Source organism: Heterodontus francisci, chromosome 7 (assembly GCF_036365525.1).
Source record: "Heterodontus francisci isolate sHetFra1 chromosome 7, sHetFra1.hap1, whole genome shotgun sequence".
Classification (NCBI taxonomy): Eukaryota; Metazoa; Chordata; class Chondrichthyes; order Heterodontiformes; family Heterodontidae; genus Heterodontus; species Heterodontus francisci.
This window is the reverse complement of record NC_090377.1, coordinates 41,383,438-41,399,431: the sequence shown is the minus strand read 5'-3', so window position 1 is coordinate 41,399,431 and position 15,994 is coordinate 41,383,438. Positions and strand designations below refer to the sequence as shown.

Below are 15,994 nucleotides of genomic sequence, written 5' to 3'. Positions count from 1 at the left end.
ACTGCAGTCTATTTTTATGCTGTGGTTTTCCTCAGCATTCAATCAGATGAAACAGGCAACTGTCAAATTGCCATGCTAACATATTTACTAAAAAGGGCATCTAAATTAAAAAAAAGAAGCATATCATCTTCCAGTATTCAGAAATCAAAGGGCATGCAGTGCAGATTTTGGAGAATTAAAAATTGACAACTTTCTTCCAAAACAAAATAACTTATTTTGTGCCCATGAATGTACAACACATTTTTATGACACTACATCCATTTTGTAAAGCTCAGAATCCAAGGTAAAGGGTCAATCTCCATAGCGCAGAGACCACCAAAGTTGAAAAGAGTTAAATGAAAAAGACAAAATAAATGGTGGATACTTGATGGAAAAATGCAAATTGAGATTTAATCATGTCATTGGATCCTTTTTTATTTATTCATGGGATGCGAGCATCACTGGCAAGACCAGCATTTATTACCCATTCCTAAATGTCCTTGAGAAGATGTTGGTGAGCCACCACAATGCTGTTAGGGACGGAGATCCAGGATTTTGACCCAGTGACGGTGAAGACCCTTGTGGTATTCTAGGTCAATGCTGGTTGGCCAGTCCGGTTTTATTCTTCTTTGACTTTTTCATAGCTTTTTGATACAACTGAGTGGCTCTCTAGGCCATTTCAGAGGGCAGTTATGAGTTTATTTTAAGTGGTTGGACAGACACCCTACCCTGCCTTCCCAGCAGTCAACTTGCTTAGTAAAATCTCAAAGGACTGGCCGTAGAAACCTACTGACATGACTGGAAACAGTATTTAAAGTGGCACTCACCTCCAGGAACTCAAGCCATAAGGATCTGTGTGCTATTGTGATTGGTGGATTTCCAAGGCAGTTCTGAGCTTGAACATTGCTTCTTTCTGATTTTTACTCTGTTTAAGCAATTACTGCTTATCAAGGGTGTTATGTTCACTTTATTCCTTTGGACAGAGGAACAGTTAGGAAGAGGAGCATCATCAGCCGTCACAGCAACCAAATGAGCAGCACGTGGGCCTGTTAGAAAACAGCAGGAGGGAAGTGGCTGTGCTTTCCCAGAGCACAGGGTCTATAGTTAAGAGTCAGATTCCTGGAGATCTCTGAGGAGCATTGCTTCAGGAGCCTATGCATCACCAGGCTGATTGTTGATTTATGCAGCCTCCAGCAGGACCTGCTGGCTGCTGGAGCATGGGGCTCTTCTTTGCCAGTGGCCACCAATGTCATAACCTTACATCATAAGGTCAGAAGTGAGGATGTTCACTGATGATTGCACTCATGATTCGTGACTCCTCGATGCTGAAGCGCTCTGTGTCTGCATGCAGGAAGACCTGGACAACATTAAGGCTTGGTCTGATAAGTAGCAAGTAACATTTGTCCCATCACCAGCAAAAGAGAATTTAACCATCTCCAAAAGAGAAAATCTAACTATCTCCCCGTTATTTTCACTGGTATTACCATCGCTGAATCTCCCACCATTGTTATGACCAGGTGAGAAAGGGGTCTAGGGGTTCTCAGCATTTTCCTGGTTTGACCGTAACATGGTTTAATTTTTAAAATACCGTGCTTTTAGCTTCCCCTCAGTGAATCCTTGTTCACTGCTCTCTGATTGTAAAGGCAAAGAAATCAACCAGACTGGTTTTCTTAGATTTAAACAAGAAAGGTGTACGTTTCTTAAGGTTAAAACTCTAATTTGGTTAAAACTACTAAAAATACGCAACGTGACCATGCTAGCATGCATATGCAATAAACACACATGCAGATAGAGACAGAAAAGGAGAAAAATCAAGGGGAAAGGTTTGAAGCAATAGCTGGACTTCATTTACTGTCTTTTGAGTTTGATGTAAAGTCTTTGATTGCAGTTCAATCTTGCCATCTTATTAGGGCCCAGTGCACTTTCAAACTTGTTTTGATGGTTTTCTGTCTTGAGGCTTAGTTTCCTTCTGTGGGTCCCTGTCTTTGCATGAGAGGGAGAGAGAGAGAGACCTTCCTTCTCTGTTTTCTTCAAAATCCAGTCTGACTCAAACTGTTCTGTGAACACAATTCAAAACCAAACCTGGTGCAGCAGGTTAGTCATGTGAACAGCTTTTTTTAAAAACAAACTCTCCTGCGTTTTTGTGGATTCTCCATCTTAGCAGACACCCTCGTGGAGTGGGAAGGGGCAGAATCGAATGATGGTGTTTTACACATTCAGTGTCTAGTGATTAAAATCCATTTGGGTTAATTGAATCAGGGAGTAGTTCCATTGTCTTCTCTGGGCAACTGCTGTGATCTCTTCAAACAAGTCATCTTTTCAGTCCAGCAACAGTTTAAAGTTAATATTTCATATGATGAAATTAATATGCCTCATTCGTGGCAGGTGGGGTCTTCACGACACCATCAACATTCTGGATATTAACATTGACCAGAAACGTAACTGGACAAGCCATATAAATACTGTGGCTACAAGAGGAAGTCAGAGGCTGAGTATTCTGCGGCGAGTAACTCGCCTCCTGAGTCTCCAAAGCCTGTCTCCCATCTACAGGGCACAAGTCAGGAGTGTGATGGAATACTCTCCACTTGCCTGGATGGGTGTAGCTCCAACAACACTTAAGAAGCTCGACACCATCCAGGACAAAGCAGCCCACTTGATTGGCACCCCATCCACCACCTTCAGCATTCACTCCCTCCACCACTGAACAGTGGCTGCAGTGTGTACCTTCCACAAGATTCACTACAGCAACTCGCCAAGCCTCCTTTGAAAGCACCTTGCAAAATCCATGATCTTTAACACCTAGAAGGACAATGGCAGCAGATGCATGGGAACACCACCACCTGCATGCTCCCTCCAAGCCACATACCATCCTGACTTGGAACTATATCACTGTTCCTTCACTGTCGCTGGATCAAAATCCTGGAGCTCCCTCCCGAACAGCACTGTGGGTGTACCTACACCACAAAAGCTGCAGGGTTCAAGATGGCAGCACACCATCACCTTCTTAAGGGCAATTAGGCATGGGAAACAACTGCAGGCCTTACCAACAACCCTCACATCCCATGAACAAATTAAAAAAAAACCTTAAAATATTTGCGTTAAGCTCCTTCCGGAATGTTAAAGGTGACATTATCCACATCTCCCAGTCTGTAGTAAACAGCTGCAACAAACAGGTCACCTATGTTACCCTCCTTGCCTTGCCAGAGCAAATTAGTACTTACCTTCCCAATGGACACCAACAGCTAAAATGAGAATGGACTGAGATTTGTAGCAGTGACTGGCTTCTTTCATGTTCGGGGCATAATAGACAGAACTTATATGGCTATCAGAGAACCAGAAGACAAGCCCAGGCTTTTCTGGACAGTAAAGTTTCCTACAATATGGCCTAATCAAACACACTAGGCTGCATCATTGTAGTTTGCAGGCCTCTGCACAACCTGGCAATGCCAAAAGGATTGGAGTTGGATGAAGGATAGCAAAAAGAAGGGACATCATCAGATGAGGAAGAATTTGATGAAGATTAGGAAGAACTGAAAGAAGGAGTGGCAGTGAAATGCACTGCAGCTCGAGAGGCCAGGGAAAAGTTGATAGAGCAGCACTTTTGGTCACCTGCTCAATCCTGATAAGAGCCAAAAACCCTCTGCATTTGAAGTCCTTGTTACCCCTTCACCACATTCTTGCTTCTATATTAAAGAACAATTGAAACCATTTATCCAACCTCGATATCAATGACATTCTGAAAATACAGACTTAGCAGCTGCAATGAAAAGAAATATTAGATGAAAATCTCAAATGTGACAAATGTTATGATTTTTATTCAATTACAATATTGTATTGAATTCTTTGTCAACCAAGTAACCAACATTTAGTGTTTTTCTTAAAAAGTTTACCAACCTGTGCTGCCACAGCTTTGTTACATTGCTTTTTTTGCCACATTTTATCTCCATAAGATGGCATTGGATAATTCTGTCTGCAGGATATTTATGTAATGCGCACATTTCGTTCGAAAGTGTATGGATGGTCTGAAATGTGAGCACTTTACAGTTGATATTGATGCTTCTGTAAATCAGCCAGAAGAATGTTTACTGCTGCAACAGTGGACAAGGATTTGCAGCTTGCTTTTTTGGTGGAGCACCTGTTCACCACTGTTGGCAGCACTACTAGTAGCTTTTACAGCTCTTATATCATCCATTTCATTATGTAAATAATTGACAGTAAATAGTTAATCATTGGTTACTGTTAATATCTCACCAGCTTTGTCATGCCTTTAGTTGTTTGTTTGTGGTTGATCTAAAAAAAAGAAAAATGGATTTCAGAAGAGCTCCAGTGCAATTTGCCATATTTAGAGATAATTATGCTGCCATTACCTTTTCACTAAGCATTAAAAATATTGCCAGGCCAAATGATCATATTTGTTGCATTGCAGCACTGGTTTGGGTGAAGATCATTTTCTTTTCAATTTTGTTACTCTAAATAATTTGAGCGTTATTCACTGAAATACTGTCAATTCAATTGTAGGTTTTAAGATGAGAAGACGGCATGTAGTTAGAGAGCCGACTGGCAATGCTGGAAGATGTCCACATCTTGTAGAAGCCATTCATTGTGAGGAGCCAGTTTGCTATCATTGGCACCTGCTTGAAGAGAGCCGCTGTGTGGCAGAAAATAATCGAACATGTGGCAGAGGTACCTACAACCAAATAATTTTGTGCAAGAATAACCAAGGTAAGTTGTGTACTGAATCAGATTAGCTTGAGAATGCTTGAGAGTTTACCAAATCAGACTGTAGGGTATTTATTTGATATATCTATTAACTTTTCATTTGTTGTTAATTTTTAAGTCTCTATATTGTTTATGCAGTCTATAAATTCAGTCTTTACTTTCCCTTTGGCTTCAATGTTTTTGTTTAAATTTTGTTTTTAATGTTTTCTGTCAGTATCTACTTTATCAGCTTATCTTTCTCTGTCTGTACATCTTCCTACTTATTTGTCGGTGTCTCACTGAGTGTAAAATAGGTTCCTAAAATAGTTAATTGAAAAGACAGATAAGTCAAGCCATGACTTGTTACTTTGGTTAGGCGCAAGCCTTTAATGAAAACAAATCTGCATCAATTAGATTAAGCCTTGATCCAGAGAAATCTTGAATTTAATTTCTGCCCTTTAAGTGGTTATCAGGAAAGCATTGATCAAACAGTAGATTAAATTAACTTCCAGAATCACCCAATGTTTTGTGGAGATTTAATGGCCGATTCCTCGGTCATGGCGAATAAAACTGGCTATGCTTTCCATCCTCTTGTGTGCTTCCATGCAACTTGAATGACCCAAGGGGTCAAACTGTTTAAATATCTTGAATATGTTCTCTGTATGAGTTAAACCTTGTGCAGGGAACATAAAGAAGGGAGGCCCATGACATTCAGAGCATCCAGCCCTTAAACTGACCACTTCAAGCTAAGTAGCTACACTTTAAATTAGAAAGGCTGAAAATAATATCTTTGTTATCCTTGTCAAAGGTTGCATTAAGGGAATAGAAGTGACAGACAAAAAGGAAGGCAAAGTTGAATATTGTCAAGGCAGAAAATGGAATCCATGTGACAAGTGATGAAGCTGAGTGGCTCCACTGACCCATTGTTTGATGGCTGACAAAGTTGGTGAACAGGTGCATGAGGCGCATGTAAGGAAGCTTGCCCTCATTCGCACTTCAGAACACCTCCCCACATGACGGGCATTGCGCCATATCAACAAGAGTAACAGACAGATTGAATGTTGTCTAAAGTTTACCTGGAAATTGATGCAGGATAGATGCCAATTATTGGTGTCTCAAGATGAATGTGTTCTAATCCATAAGAACGATCAAATAAGATCATCAGCTTGTTAATGTTTCACAAGAAAAAGCAGCTTTTTTCATTGAAATTGAAGGTTGTCAGTATCAGCCAATTGATCAGCTGGAGGAGAGGATTGGAAGCTATCAGAACTAATTCATCCAATGTTGCTTTCCCCGATTGATGATTGCACATAAACTGGAGTCAAGAAAGTTTTTAAAAAGAGCTCAGAATCACAGTTACAAGTGGATTTATTTAGTGCTTGCCCCCTAAGAAATACGCTGCTAACATGCAACTTAAAAAAGAATATTTTTCACACAACATTCTGGGTTCTAGCCAAATGTTGCCTTATGTGAAGGTTTATTTTCAAGCTGTTTGCAGTCTCTTTTTGTGATGTTCCCTGGTGGAATGCAAAATTACCAGGGATTGGAAATAAAATTAGGAGTTGGGTTGGAGTGGTGATGAATTACTCACAGGATTTTACTAAGATGTACCACCGTGATATAATACATACATCAGGTTACATTATGTTTACAGCACAGAAACAGGCCATTTGGCCCAACTGGTCTAAACTGGTGTTTATGCTCCTCATGAGCCTCCTCCCATCTACTTCATTTCACGCTATCAGCATATCCTTCTATTCCTTTCTCCCTCGTGTGCTTAGCTAGCTTCCCCTTAAATGTTTAAATGTATCTATGCTATTTGCCTCAACTCCAGATTTTTGGTTTGTTAGTGAATGCAATGCCTGGTTACCATCTTTAGGTTTTCATGTACAACAGTGTTTTTTTGATAATTACTAGTTCAGACTCATGTTGAACTTGGAATCAGTATTTTAGGCATGTCAACATAGTTGTGATGTATACCTGAAATATTGTTGCAATGACATAAACGTATTAAAGGTAGCAAGTTGCATTTCTCATATGCCACAGAAACAGCAAGTGGCATTAATGTATTGTTCTCTCCTCTTTACTATCCTCTTTTTATTTTTCTCATTCAATGTCTCCCTGGCTGTGGGATTTTCTTGAAGAATAAGAGAAAAGCAGCAAACATCTATGAAGTACCAACAGTCATAGCAGCAGTGAAAACCCTCAATTAAAATGACAGGCCAGACCGAGAAGTGCTCAGAATTACTGGCACAATGCATGCATGTGGGAGGTTGAGAAACTCCAGCATGTATGTACTGTGCTACATGAGAGTTTACCAAATGTGAGAGCACTGTCAGGTTTGGTACTTTGGATTTAATGGAATATTCCAAATAACATTTCAGAATCTCTGTTAAGGGACACTACTTCTTGTTTCTAGGGAACCTTGTTTGTTCTTGTACAGTGTGGAACATTGCTTACCTTCTGCATTCAATGGAAAATTATTTTAAAAGGACACCATCCCCTTAAAAAGTGATTTAGAAACAGTTTTTGTTCCTGTTCCATTTTCGTTACAATGAGGCCTTGTGCAAGTTATATGGCAATGATTTATCACATTACAAGGAAATAAGGAACAGTTTTACCAAGAACCTTTCTATGAAGACACTGCCTCTTTGAAGCAGCTTAGAACTAAGGGCCCATTTTTTGTACCCAAAAAATGTAGAGTTTCTTTTACCTTTTAAAACAGACACTGAAATTATTGTAAGCGCATTAAATATATTTAACTTGTTTCTTGCCTTTTTTTGTTTATACTTTACAAAGTCTCTGGAAATAATGTGAATAACTTATTTCCTTTAACTTATACTACTCATGAGCTTTAGAGATAAAAATATAGATTAGCCTGTAATTGCAGACTTTTATTAATTTCCCATTTGCGGCCGCACGTACAAATGCTCTCTATGGTCTTTTTTGGTACATTAATTTCTAAATACAATTTCCTTAATTAATAATTACAAGTGACTAAACATTAATACTTCTTTTTGTCACATTCAAAATTATCCCCAACTCACACAAAGTCATCTAAAAACCAGAATACTCCCTAGAAGTGTATTTATACCTTGTTTAAACCGGACTCTGAATATTCAAAGAATCATGGAATACCCAAGTCATGTAACTTTGAAATAATTTATCAGGATACACCTTAAGATGTAAGTATGACAAGCTTTCCAGTTGTAATTTGTCGCTGGTAAGTATGCCATGCTGCAGTCAATATGTAACACCTTGTGTATTCACTTGGCCTATGGAAATGCTATGAACCTTACTTCAACAGAGTTTTATGATGCAGAAGAATGCATTCTTCAACTGTTTCCATGTACACAGTGTGGCATAATTGGCATTAATGGTGGCATCAAAGATTAATGCCAACATTTCTAAGCCCATAGATAGGCTTCTTCTCAGGAGGGCGCTCTGGAGTGTTGAATAGGGTCACTGCACTTTGATCTACCATATTCAGTAGTAACTGCACTTCTGAGTGCAAAAGCTGTGCAATGTTTGCTTCCTCAGACTCTATCACAGATTCATTGCAAGGGTTAGCTTGAGTATACCTTTTAATTGTGGCTAAACCATACTAAGCTCAAAGTGGAACACTTTGCGACAGGGTTTACAGTGGATTCCATGGACGATCAGCAGTTCCATGATATTGCATTTCCATTGGTGGAGTGGAGTTCTGGAATTTTGGGCTCCTAATTTTGCATTACAAAAATTAACTGGCAGACATTTTTGTGTTATCTGTGAGCTTTTCCTTTTTTGTTTGCAAGTAACTTTGAAATATTTGATAGCAGTCTCTCCTGGTTGGGAGTTGAGGAACATTTGTCTTATAGACATAAATGGTGAAATGACCAGACTGTCACCATGCAAGCATTGGATTAATTCTGGTCATTTCAGTGTTGGTGATATCCTGAACTATGACCCATGGCTTTTCACCTAGGTGTTGCAGTTAAAAAAAATTCCAATTATGTTGAAAAAATGTGCAAAAACACTGCACAACTGTACCAAGAGCATCTTCTTTTATTTAAAAAGCAGCCCCTATCTGTAATTATAGTCTTTGTTACCACTTATAAAGAGGAATAAAATGTAGCTGTACAGTTGTCTTTTAAGAAACTGGACTCAGCTTTTGCTTCGTTTTCAGAATCAGTAGCAATAAACAACTGAGCCCAATTACACATTGACCATAGTAGTCAGTGGCCTTTTAGCTAACTATCACAACTGAAAGTGTGTGGAGTGTTAAGATCTAATTATAGTGGCACCTCTTTAACCATCTGTCGAGAAGATTTGATACCTGCAGCTGAAAAGACTGCCCTTGATGTTATTTCTACTCACTGTGGCCTGTTGTCACCATTCCATTGTCAGATGCTGTGTTTTCTTTCTCTCAGGAAAAATGTGCAGCTGAGCCATAAATAATGTACAGGTAGTTACAGATTCTTTTAAAATGTCAACCAATACGTAAGCAATGCACCATTCAGACCTCAGCAAGCGGTTACATCTTACACATCCCATTGATTTTAACTTGTCTTCTGCATCAAATCAACTTACAATCCATTTTACATTCATAATAAAGCATCAGGGAATTTTTTTCTGGACACCTATCTTTGAATACACAGCGGACTTTTCAACATTTAAAATATCTTGTGTTTTTGATGTGAATTCATTTCTGTAAATACTAAATATTATAAATTGAATTGAAGAAATGTATAGCACTATTAAATATTAAGCATAGAAATAACACCTGGGAATTTTGATGCCTGTGTCAAGATAATGATGCTGCAAAATAATATTTCTTTGTTAATTCTTCTCAGCTGCGAGGAATAGTTTCATAATTGTAATGTTAGTGCCAATTTTCTGTTACTAAAACAAAGACTTCAAAAAGATTATGCAACTGTGAAAAGTTTATAAATTTTATTTCTGCTTTGCCTGTTAATTCCTTTTTCTCCCCTATTTTCATTAATCTAATTATTTGCTTTTTTTATTCTTTCATGGGATGTGGGCATCGCTGGCAATGCCAGCATTTGTTGCTCATCTCTAATTGCCCTTGAACTGAGTGGCTTGCTGGGCTATTTCAGAGGGCCGTTAAGAGTCAGCCACATTACTGTGGGTCTGGAGTCACATGTAGGCCAGATCAGGTAGATTTCCTTCCCTAAAGGACATTAGTGAACCAGATGGGTTTTACAGCAATTGATGATAGTTTCATGGCACTATTACTAAGAGTAGCTTTCAATTCCTAATTTTTTAAATAATTAGTTGAATTTAAATTCCACCAGCTGCCATGGTGGGATTTGAACCTGTGTCCCCAGGACATTAGCCTAGGCCTTTGGATTATTAGCTCAGTGACATTACCACTATGCCACCGTCTCCCCTATATTACTTATTTACCCTATTTTTGTCCTTAGGATATATAAGATCAAAATCCAATATTATCTCAGAATTAAACCTCCTATAATTTTTCTTAGGTAGGCATTTCCATTTTTGACCCTGAATCTTACATTTATAAAGAAAGACTTTTCTTTCTATTTAGTCATTTATTTATTCTATTTATTTATTCTAGTTCTATTTAGGAACTTAATGTCACCCTGTAAAGGTATAAGAACCAATTTTCCCATCCCAGCACTAAACTGGAGGGAAGTGACATTGGGCTGGATGTTACAACCCCTCTGAAGTCGGGAGTCATGGCAGGGGGGCCCAGAACATGCCTCCGGGAGAGGCCCGCCACGGGCCTCAACGCTGGGAAGGCCCGGCTCCATATTGCCAGTGGTGGCGAGGTCTTGTGGCGGCCCCACTGTCGCTTGACAACGGGAGCCATATTTACATATTCTAAAAAATGCAAATTACTGAATTAAATACTTACTCGCTCCCGCCATCTATTCTGTTGCCATATTCGAGCCGGCGACCCTCACTCCTGCGCCGTTGGATCTCCGTGTGTTGATGCAAGACAGAACACTGATGGGGAGGGGGGAGCAGGTACATTTCTCAGTGCGGGTGGGGGGGAGTGGGGTAAAACTAATTTCATTGGTCAAGGGGGTTGTGGGAAGGGATAAAGATTAAGTTCATTACCTTTGTGGTAAGGGGAGGTCAGGTACACAAGGTAAGTATTTTGGGGGAAGTTGGTTGATCTTTGGGGGTTGGAAGAGGGGCTTGAAACATTTATTTAATTTGTTTGAATAAATTCTAAAGACTATTTCTTTAATAATTCAAATTAAATGTACAGGCTTGAAGTTCTTTAAAAATGGCGTTGGCGGCTGCACAATGGTGCTGGACGCCGTTGCTGGAGACGGACCACCTGCCCCCTCCATGTCATTGGTTGGGGGGCGGGGGGTCCAGACCGGCCGTGTAAATGAGCCGCCACATTTAATATTGCGGCGGCTCCATGGAGTAAAGCCCGTGTGTGCGGGCTCCCATTTTTTACAGCCGCCTCCGATTACGGCGGTGGCGGCAACATAAAATTCATCCCATTATATGTGATTACTCTTTCAAGGTTTCCTGAAGTAAGCCCTAATTAATGTGCATCACAAGTTCCAAGCCCATATTGGTCCTGGTACTAAGATTGTCAGTAGGGCTCATAGTATGGCGCATTGGCGTGTACTGGAAGCTACATATATTAATACACAGGGCCTTGTTCTTTGCAGACAGAAAGAATATGTACAAACATTGTTCCTGTTTCTGCTAAACAAAATAAGTGACAGCCATTCACTGGTTCATTCCTCAGGGCAATGCCTTGACCAATCAAGAGTCAAGCTGCCTGGTTTAAATTTCAAACAAAGCTTGGCAGTTAACTGTCAGTCATCGTTAACTGGTGCATTCTCCATGGCAACGCCTTTACTGATCAGAGTTCACTTACCAACCAATCAGCACTCTCTTCTCATACAGCATAAATTTGTTGTTTTCCCTTACTTTGGTATTCTTGCGGATTATTCTGATGAGTGCAAGATGAAAAGCTTCGACATAATGGCTCTATTTTCAGCAATACTCAAGTTCTGTACACCCAAACGAATATTTTAATTTTTAATGACTATTGTACATATGAGTATTTTTTTCAACTCTTGGGTGTTTTTAGTGTTCGTTCCCTTTTCTGAATCTTACCTTAGGTCACATATTTATTCCTGACTCTAAAATTAGTGACTAGAAACCTTGAAAAAAGCTGGACCTCATCAATTTTGAAGATTGGTCATCTAAACAGTTAAAAATGAAATTTAAAAAGTATTGTTTTCTCGGTATAATTGGCAACATCGAACACTGTTTAATACCCAATCTGGAAACAAAAAGAGTCGTTCACTCATCTCATATATAAAAACAAGAAATGCTGGAACCACTCAGCAGGTCTGGCAGCATCTGTGGAAAGAGAAGCAGAGTTAACGTTTCGGGTCAGTGACCCTTCTTTGGATCTGTTTCTTGTTTTTATTTCAGATTTCCAGCATCCGCAGTATTTTGCTTTTATTATTAGAGTTGTTCTCTCCTTGTGATACCAACCATTCTCCTAATTGACTTACAATTCTTATTTATATAGCTAGCCCAACTGTGATGGCTTCATGTAATATCATTACCCAAAAGTCTCCTGGTATGCATGCATGCACATAGAATGTATGCATGGGAGTTTGAGTTCAGCAATGGTTTCATGAATTGGTTGAGATGTATCATGATTATGTTTTATAGCTTCACTATTTCTTGTTAATACTTGTCAAAAACTACCCTTACAATTGCTGATGCTTTTCTGTATTGATTGCTGGTTTGGATACAGGATAATGCAGTCAAGCAGGAGCAGTAAAAGACGTGTCTCACTAAATGAGACGTGAATTGATGGGTATGGAGTTTGAGGCAGCAGTCTGTGGAGGAGCATGTTATAGTATGACATGACAAAATTCAGTTGTTCTTTAGCAGTGAATGAAGATGGTCTTTAGCTGAAATATTACATTGAAAATACAAGCACTTTTTTAAGAAAAAGTAATCCTCCATTTTTGGTGAGGTCCCAACCTGGTGAAGCCGTGACACAAGCATTTTAAACAGTGGAGGCAGCATGCTATAGAGAGAGCTAAGTGATCCCACAAGCAATGAATCAGATCAAAGCTCCGCAGTACTGCCACATTCAGTCATGAATGATGATGGACAATCCAACAACTAATAGGAGGAGGATTGTCCATAAACATTCCCATCCTAGATGATGGCAGAGCCCAGCACATGAGTGCAAAAGACATGGCTGAAGCATTTACAACCATCATCAACCAGAAGTGCCGAGTGGATGATCCATCTCAACATCCTCCTGAGTTCCCCAGTATTACAGATTCCAGTCTTCAACTAATTTGATTTTCTCCACGTGATATCAAAAAATGGTTGAAGGCACTGGATGCAACAAAAACTATTGAGCATCAACAGCAACATGGCTGTAGTATGATGACTTGTGCTCCAGAACTAGCTGCGCCCCCTGGCCAAGCTGTTCCAGTACAGCTACAACACTGGAATCTACCCTACAATGTGGAAAATTTTCCCAGGTATGTCCTATCCATCAGAGGCAGGACAAATCCAATCTGGCCAATTACCACCCCATCAGTCTACTTTCAATCATCAGAAAAAAGATGGGAAGGGTCATTGTCAGTGCTATCAAGTGGCACTTACTCTGTAATAACCTGCTCACCGAAGTTCAGTTTGAATTCTGCCAGGACCACTTGTCTCCAGACCTCATTACAGCCTTGGTCCAAACATAGACAAAAGAACTGAATTCCAGAAGTGAGATGAGAGTGACTGCCCCTGACATCAAGGTAGCATTTGACTGAATATGGCAGCAAGGAGCCCTAATAAAATTGAAATCAATAGGAATCAGGGGAAAAACTCTCCACTGGTTGGAGTCATACTTAGCACAAAGGTTGTGATTGTGGTTGTTGGAGGTCAATCATCTCCCTCCTAGGACATCACCGCAGTAGTTCCTCAGGGTAGTGACCTAGGCCTAAACATCTTCAGCTGCTTCATCAATGACCTTCCCTCCATCATAAGGTCAGAAGTGGGAATGCTCGCTGATGATTGCACAATATTCAGATGCATTTGTAACTCCTCGGATAATGAAGCAGTCTGTGCCCCCATGCACCAAGATCTTGACAACATTCAGGCTTGGGCTGATAAGTGGCAAGTAAAATACATGCCACACAAGTGTCAGGCAATGACCATTACCAAAAGGAAAGCCAAAAAGAGAGAATCAAAACATCTCCCTTTGACATTCCATGGCATTACCATCAACCTGGGGGTTACTATTAAACCAGAAGCTTAATTGGATCAGCCACATAAATACTGTGGCTACAAGGCTACAAGAACAGGTCGGGGGTGGAGGGTTGGTGGGGGGGGGGTTGGGAATTCTGTGGCAAGTAACTCACTTCCTGAGCCCTCTAAATCTGTTCACTATCTACAAGGCACAAATTAGGAGTGTGATAGAATGCCCTCCACTTGTCTGGATGTGTGCAGTCCAACACTCAAGAAGCTTGACACTATTCAGGACAAACCAGCCCGCTTGATTGGCACCCCATCCACAACCTTAAATGCTCACTCCCTCCACCAGCGATGCACAGTGGCAGCAGCAGATACACTGCAGCAATTCACCAAAATTCCTTCGACAGCACCTTTCAAACCTATGACCTCTACTACTTAGAAGGACAAAGGCAGCAGGTGCATGGGAACACCACCAGTTGCAAGTTCCCCTCCAAATTATGCACCATCCGAACTTAGAAATATACTGCCATTCCATCACCATTGCTGGATCAAAATCCTGAAACTTAGTCTCTAACAGCACAGTGCATGTACCTACTTCTCCTCTTAAGCAGTCCCTCGGGAACGAGGATGACTTTGTTCCATTTCAGGGTTGTGGGTCCTTAGGTGACTGAATAGTCCATTTCTGGATCTGCACACTCTACCACAGGTGGGGCAGGTGGTGTTTGATGAGGCGAGTGAATGGGATGCTCGAATTTCCAAACACTCCTTCCGCTGCTTGCACTTGGGCGCTGCCTGGGCATGTCGGCGTTGTTCAAACTGGCTGGCACCTTTGCGGATGCTTCTTCTCCATTTTGGGTGGTCTCGAGCAAGAGATTCCCATGAGTCAGTGGAGATGTCACATTTTTTCAGGGAAACTTTGAGGACATCCTTGTAGCGTTTCCTCTGCCTTCCTCATGGCCTCTCGTGTGACGGAGCTTGGAGTAGAAAGCTTGTTTTGGGAGTGTTGTGTCAGGCATGCGGACAATGTGGCCCATCCAAAGTAACTGACTGGCCAGGACCAGTGTCTCAATACAGGGGATGTTGGCCTGAGAGAGGACATTGATATTGGAGCATGTGTCCTGCCACTGAATTTACAGTATCTTGCGGAGGCACCACTGGTGATATCTCTCCAGGGCTTTGAGATGTCTGCTGTACAGTGTCCATGTTTCTGACACATACAGGAGGGCAGGTAACACTGCAGCCCTGTAGACCATGAGCTTGGTGCCTGGTTTGAGGTCTTTGTCGTCAAACACTGTTTTCCTCAGATGACCGAAGGCTGCGCTGGGGCACTGGAGGCGATGCTACACCACAGGGACAGCAGCAGTTCAAGAAAGCGGCTCACCACCACCTTCTCAAGGGCAATTAGGGATGGACAATAAATGCTGGCATTGCCAGTGATACCCATGAATGAATTAAAAATAATTGATTTGAATGCTGAAATGGTGCTATAGGCCTAAAAAGGTTAATTCACAAGTGTAACTGGTCATTATGAGTAAATGTGCAAAGTCTGGAGTAGGATGTCCTGTTGCACAAGGTTTCAGAGAAAAAAAGGAACTAGCACTATCATTAAACCTCAAGGACAACAACCAAAGGCAAGTCTTGTGATCATTAGAGATACCAGAAATCACCCAGACTCTAAGTATTTCATCTTCCACTGACTGTGATCACAGTAGAGAGATAAACCTAGATTTCTGATATGGATGTTGCCATGCAATCGGAGGTGCGATGACACAACATTTCAGGGAGTAACTCCGCAGAGTTATCAAAAAACGGACTTTGCCTTTAAAAAAATGAACCTTTATTTTCAAGAAGTGAACAATGGTCCAAAATGGCCCCAGAAGAGAAGGGGATTCATCTTTTGTATATTCATATAGTTTGACAAGGACAAAGGACAAAACCTCAAAGCCACAAGATGATGATGAAGACCATCTCACACCTATCATAAAAACATTCCAGAATTGCATGTCTTCTTCTAAAGTAAAGGAGGTGCAATATAGCCATGTCCTGGGCAATGGCCCAGGGCAATCACCATAGAGAAGAAACCAGAATGTCTCCTAAT

At 40.7% G+C, this 15,994-nt stretch overlaps 1 protein-coding gene and 1 long non-coding RNA gene across 7 annotated transcripts in view; one reads left to right on the top strand and one right to left on the bottom strand.

Moving 5' to 3' along the window:
* LOC137371934 (uncharacterized) overlaps window positions 1-9,106 on the bottom strand; it is a 65,481-nt gene extending 56,375 nt beyond the window's left edge. The window contains exons 1-2 of the long non-coding RNA XR_010975318.1: window positions 9,034-9,106; window positions 4,231-4,269 (exon numbers count right to left, since the gene is read on the bottom strand). This is a non-coding gene — a long non-coding RNA (uncharacterized lncRNA). The remainder of the gene's footprint in view (window positions 1-4,230; window positions 4,270-9,033) is intronic.
* thsd7ba (thrombospondin, type I, domain containing 7Ba) overlaps window positions 1-15,994 on the top strand; it is a 953,049-nt gene that overhangs the window by 429,533 nt on the left and 507,522 nt on the right. For all 6 annotated transcript variants that reach the window (XM_068035032.1, XM_068035036.1, XM_068035034.1 and 3 more), the window contains exon 8: window positions 4,498-4,701. In XM_068035032.1, the coding sequence (XP_067891133.1) occupies window positions 4,498-4,701 (204 nt within the window). The remainder of the gene's footprint in view (window positions 1-4,497; window positions 4,702-15,994) is intronic.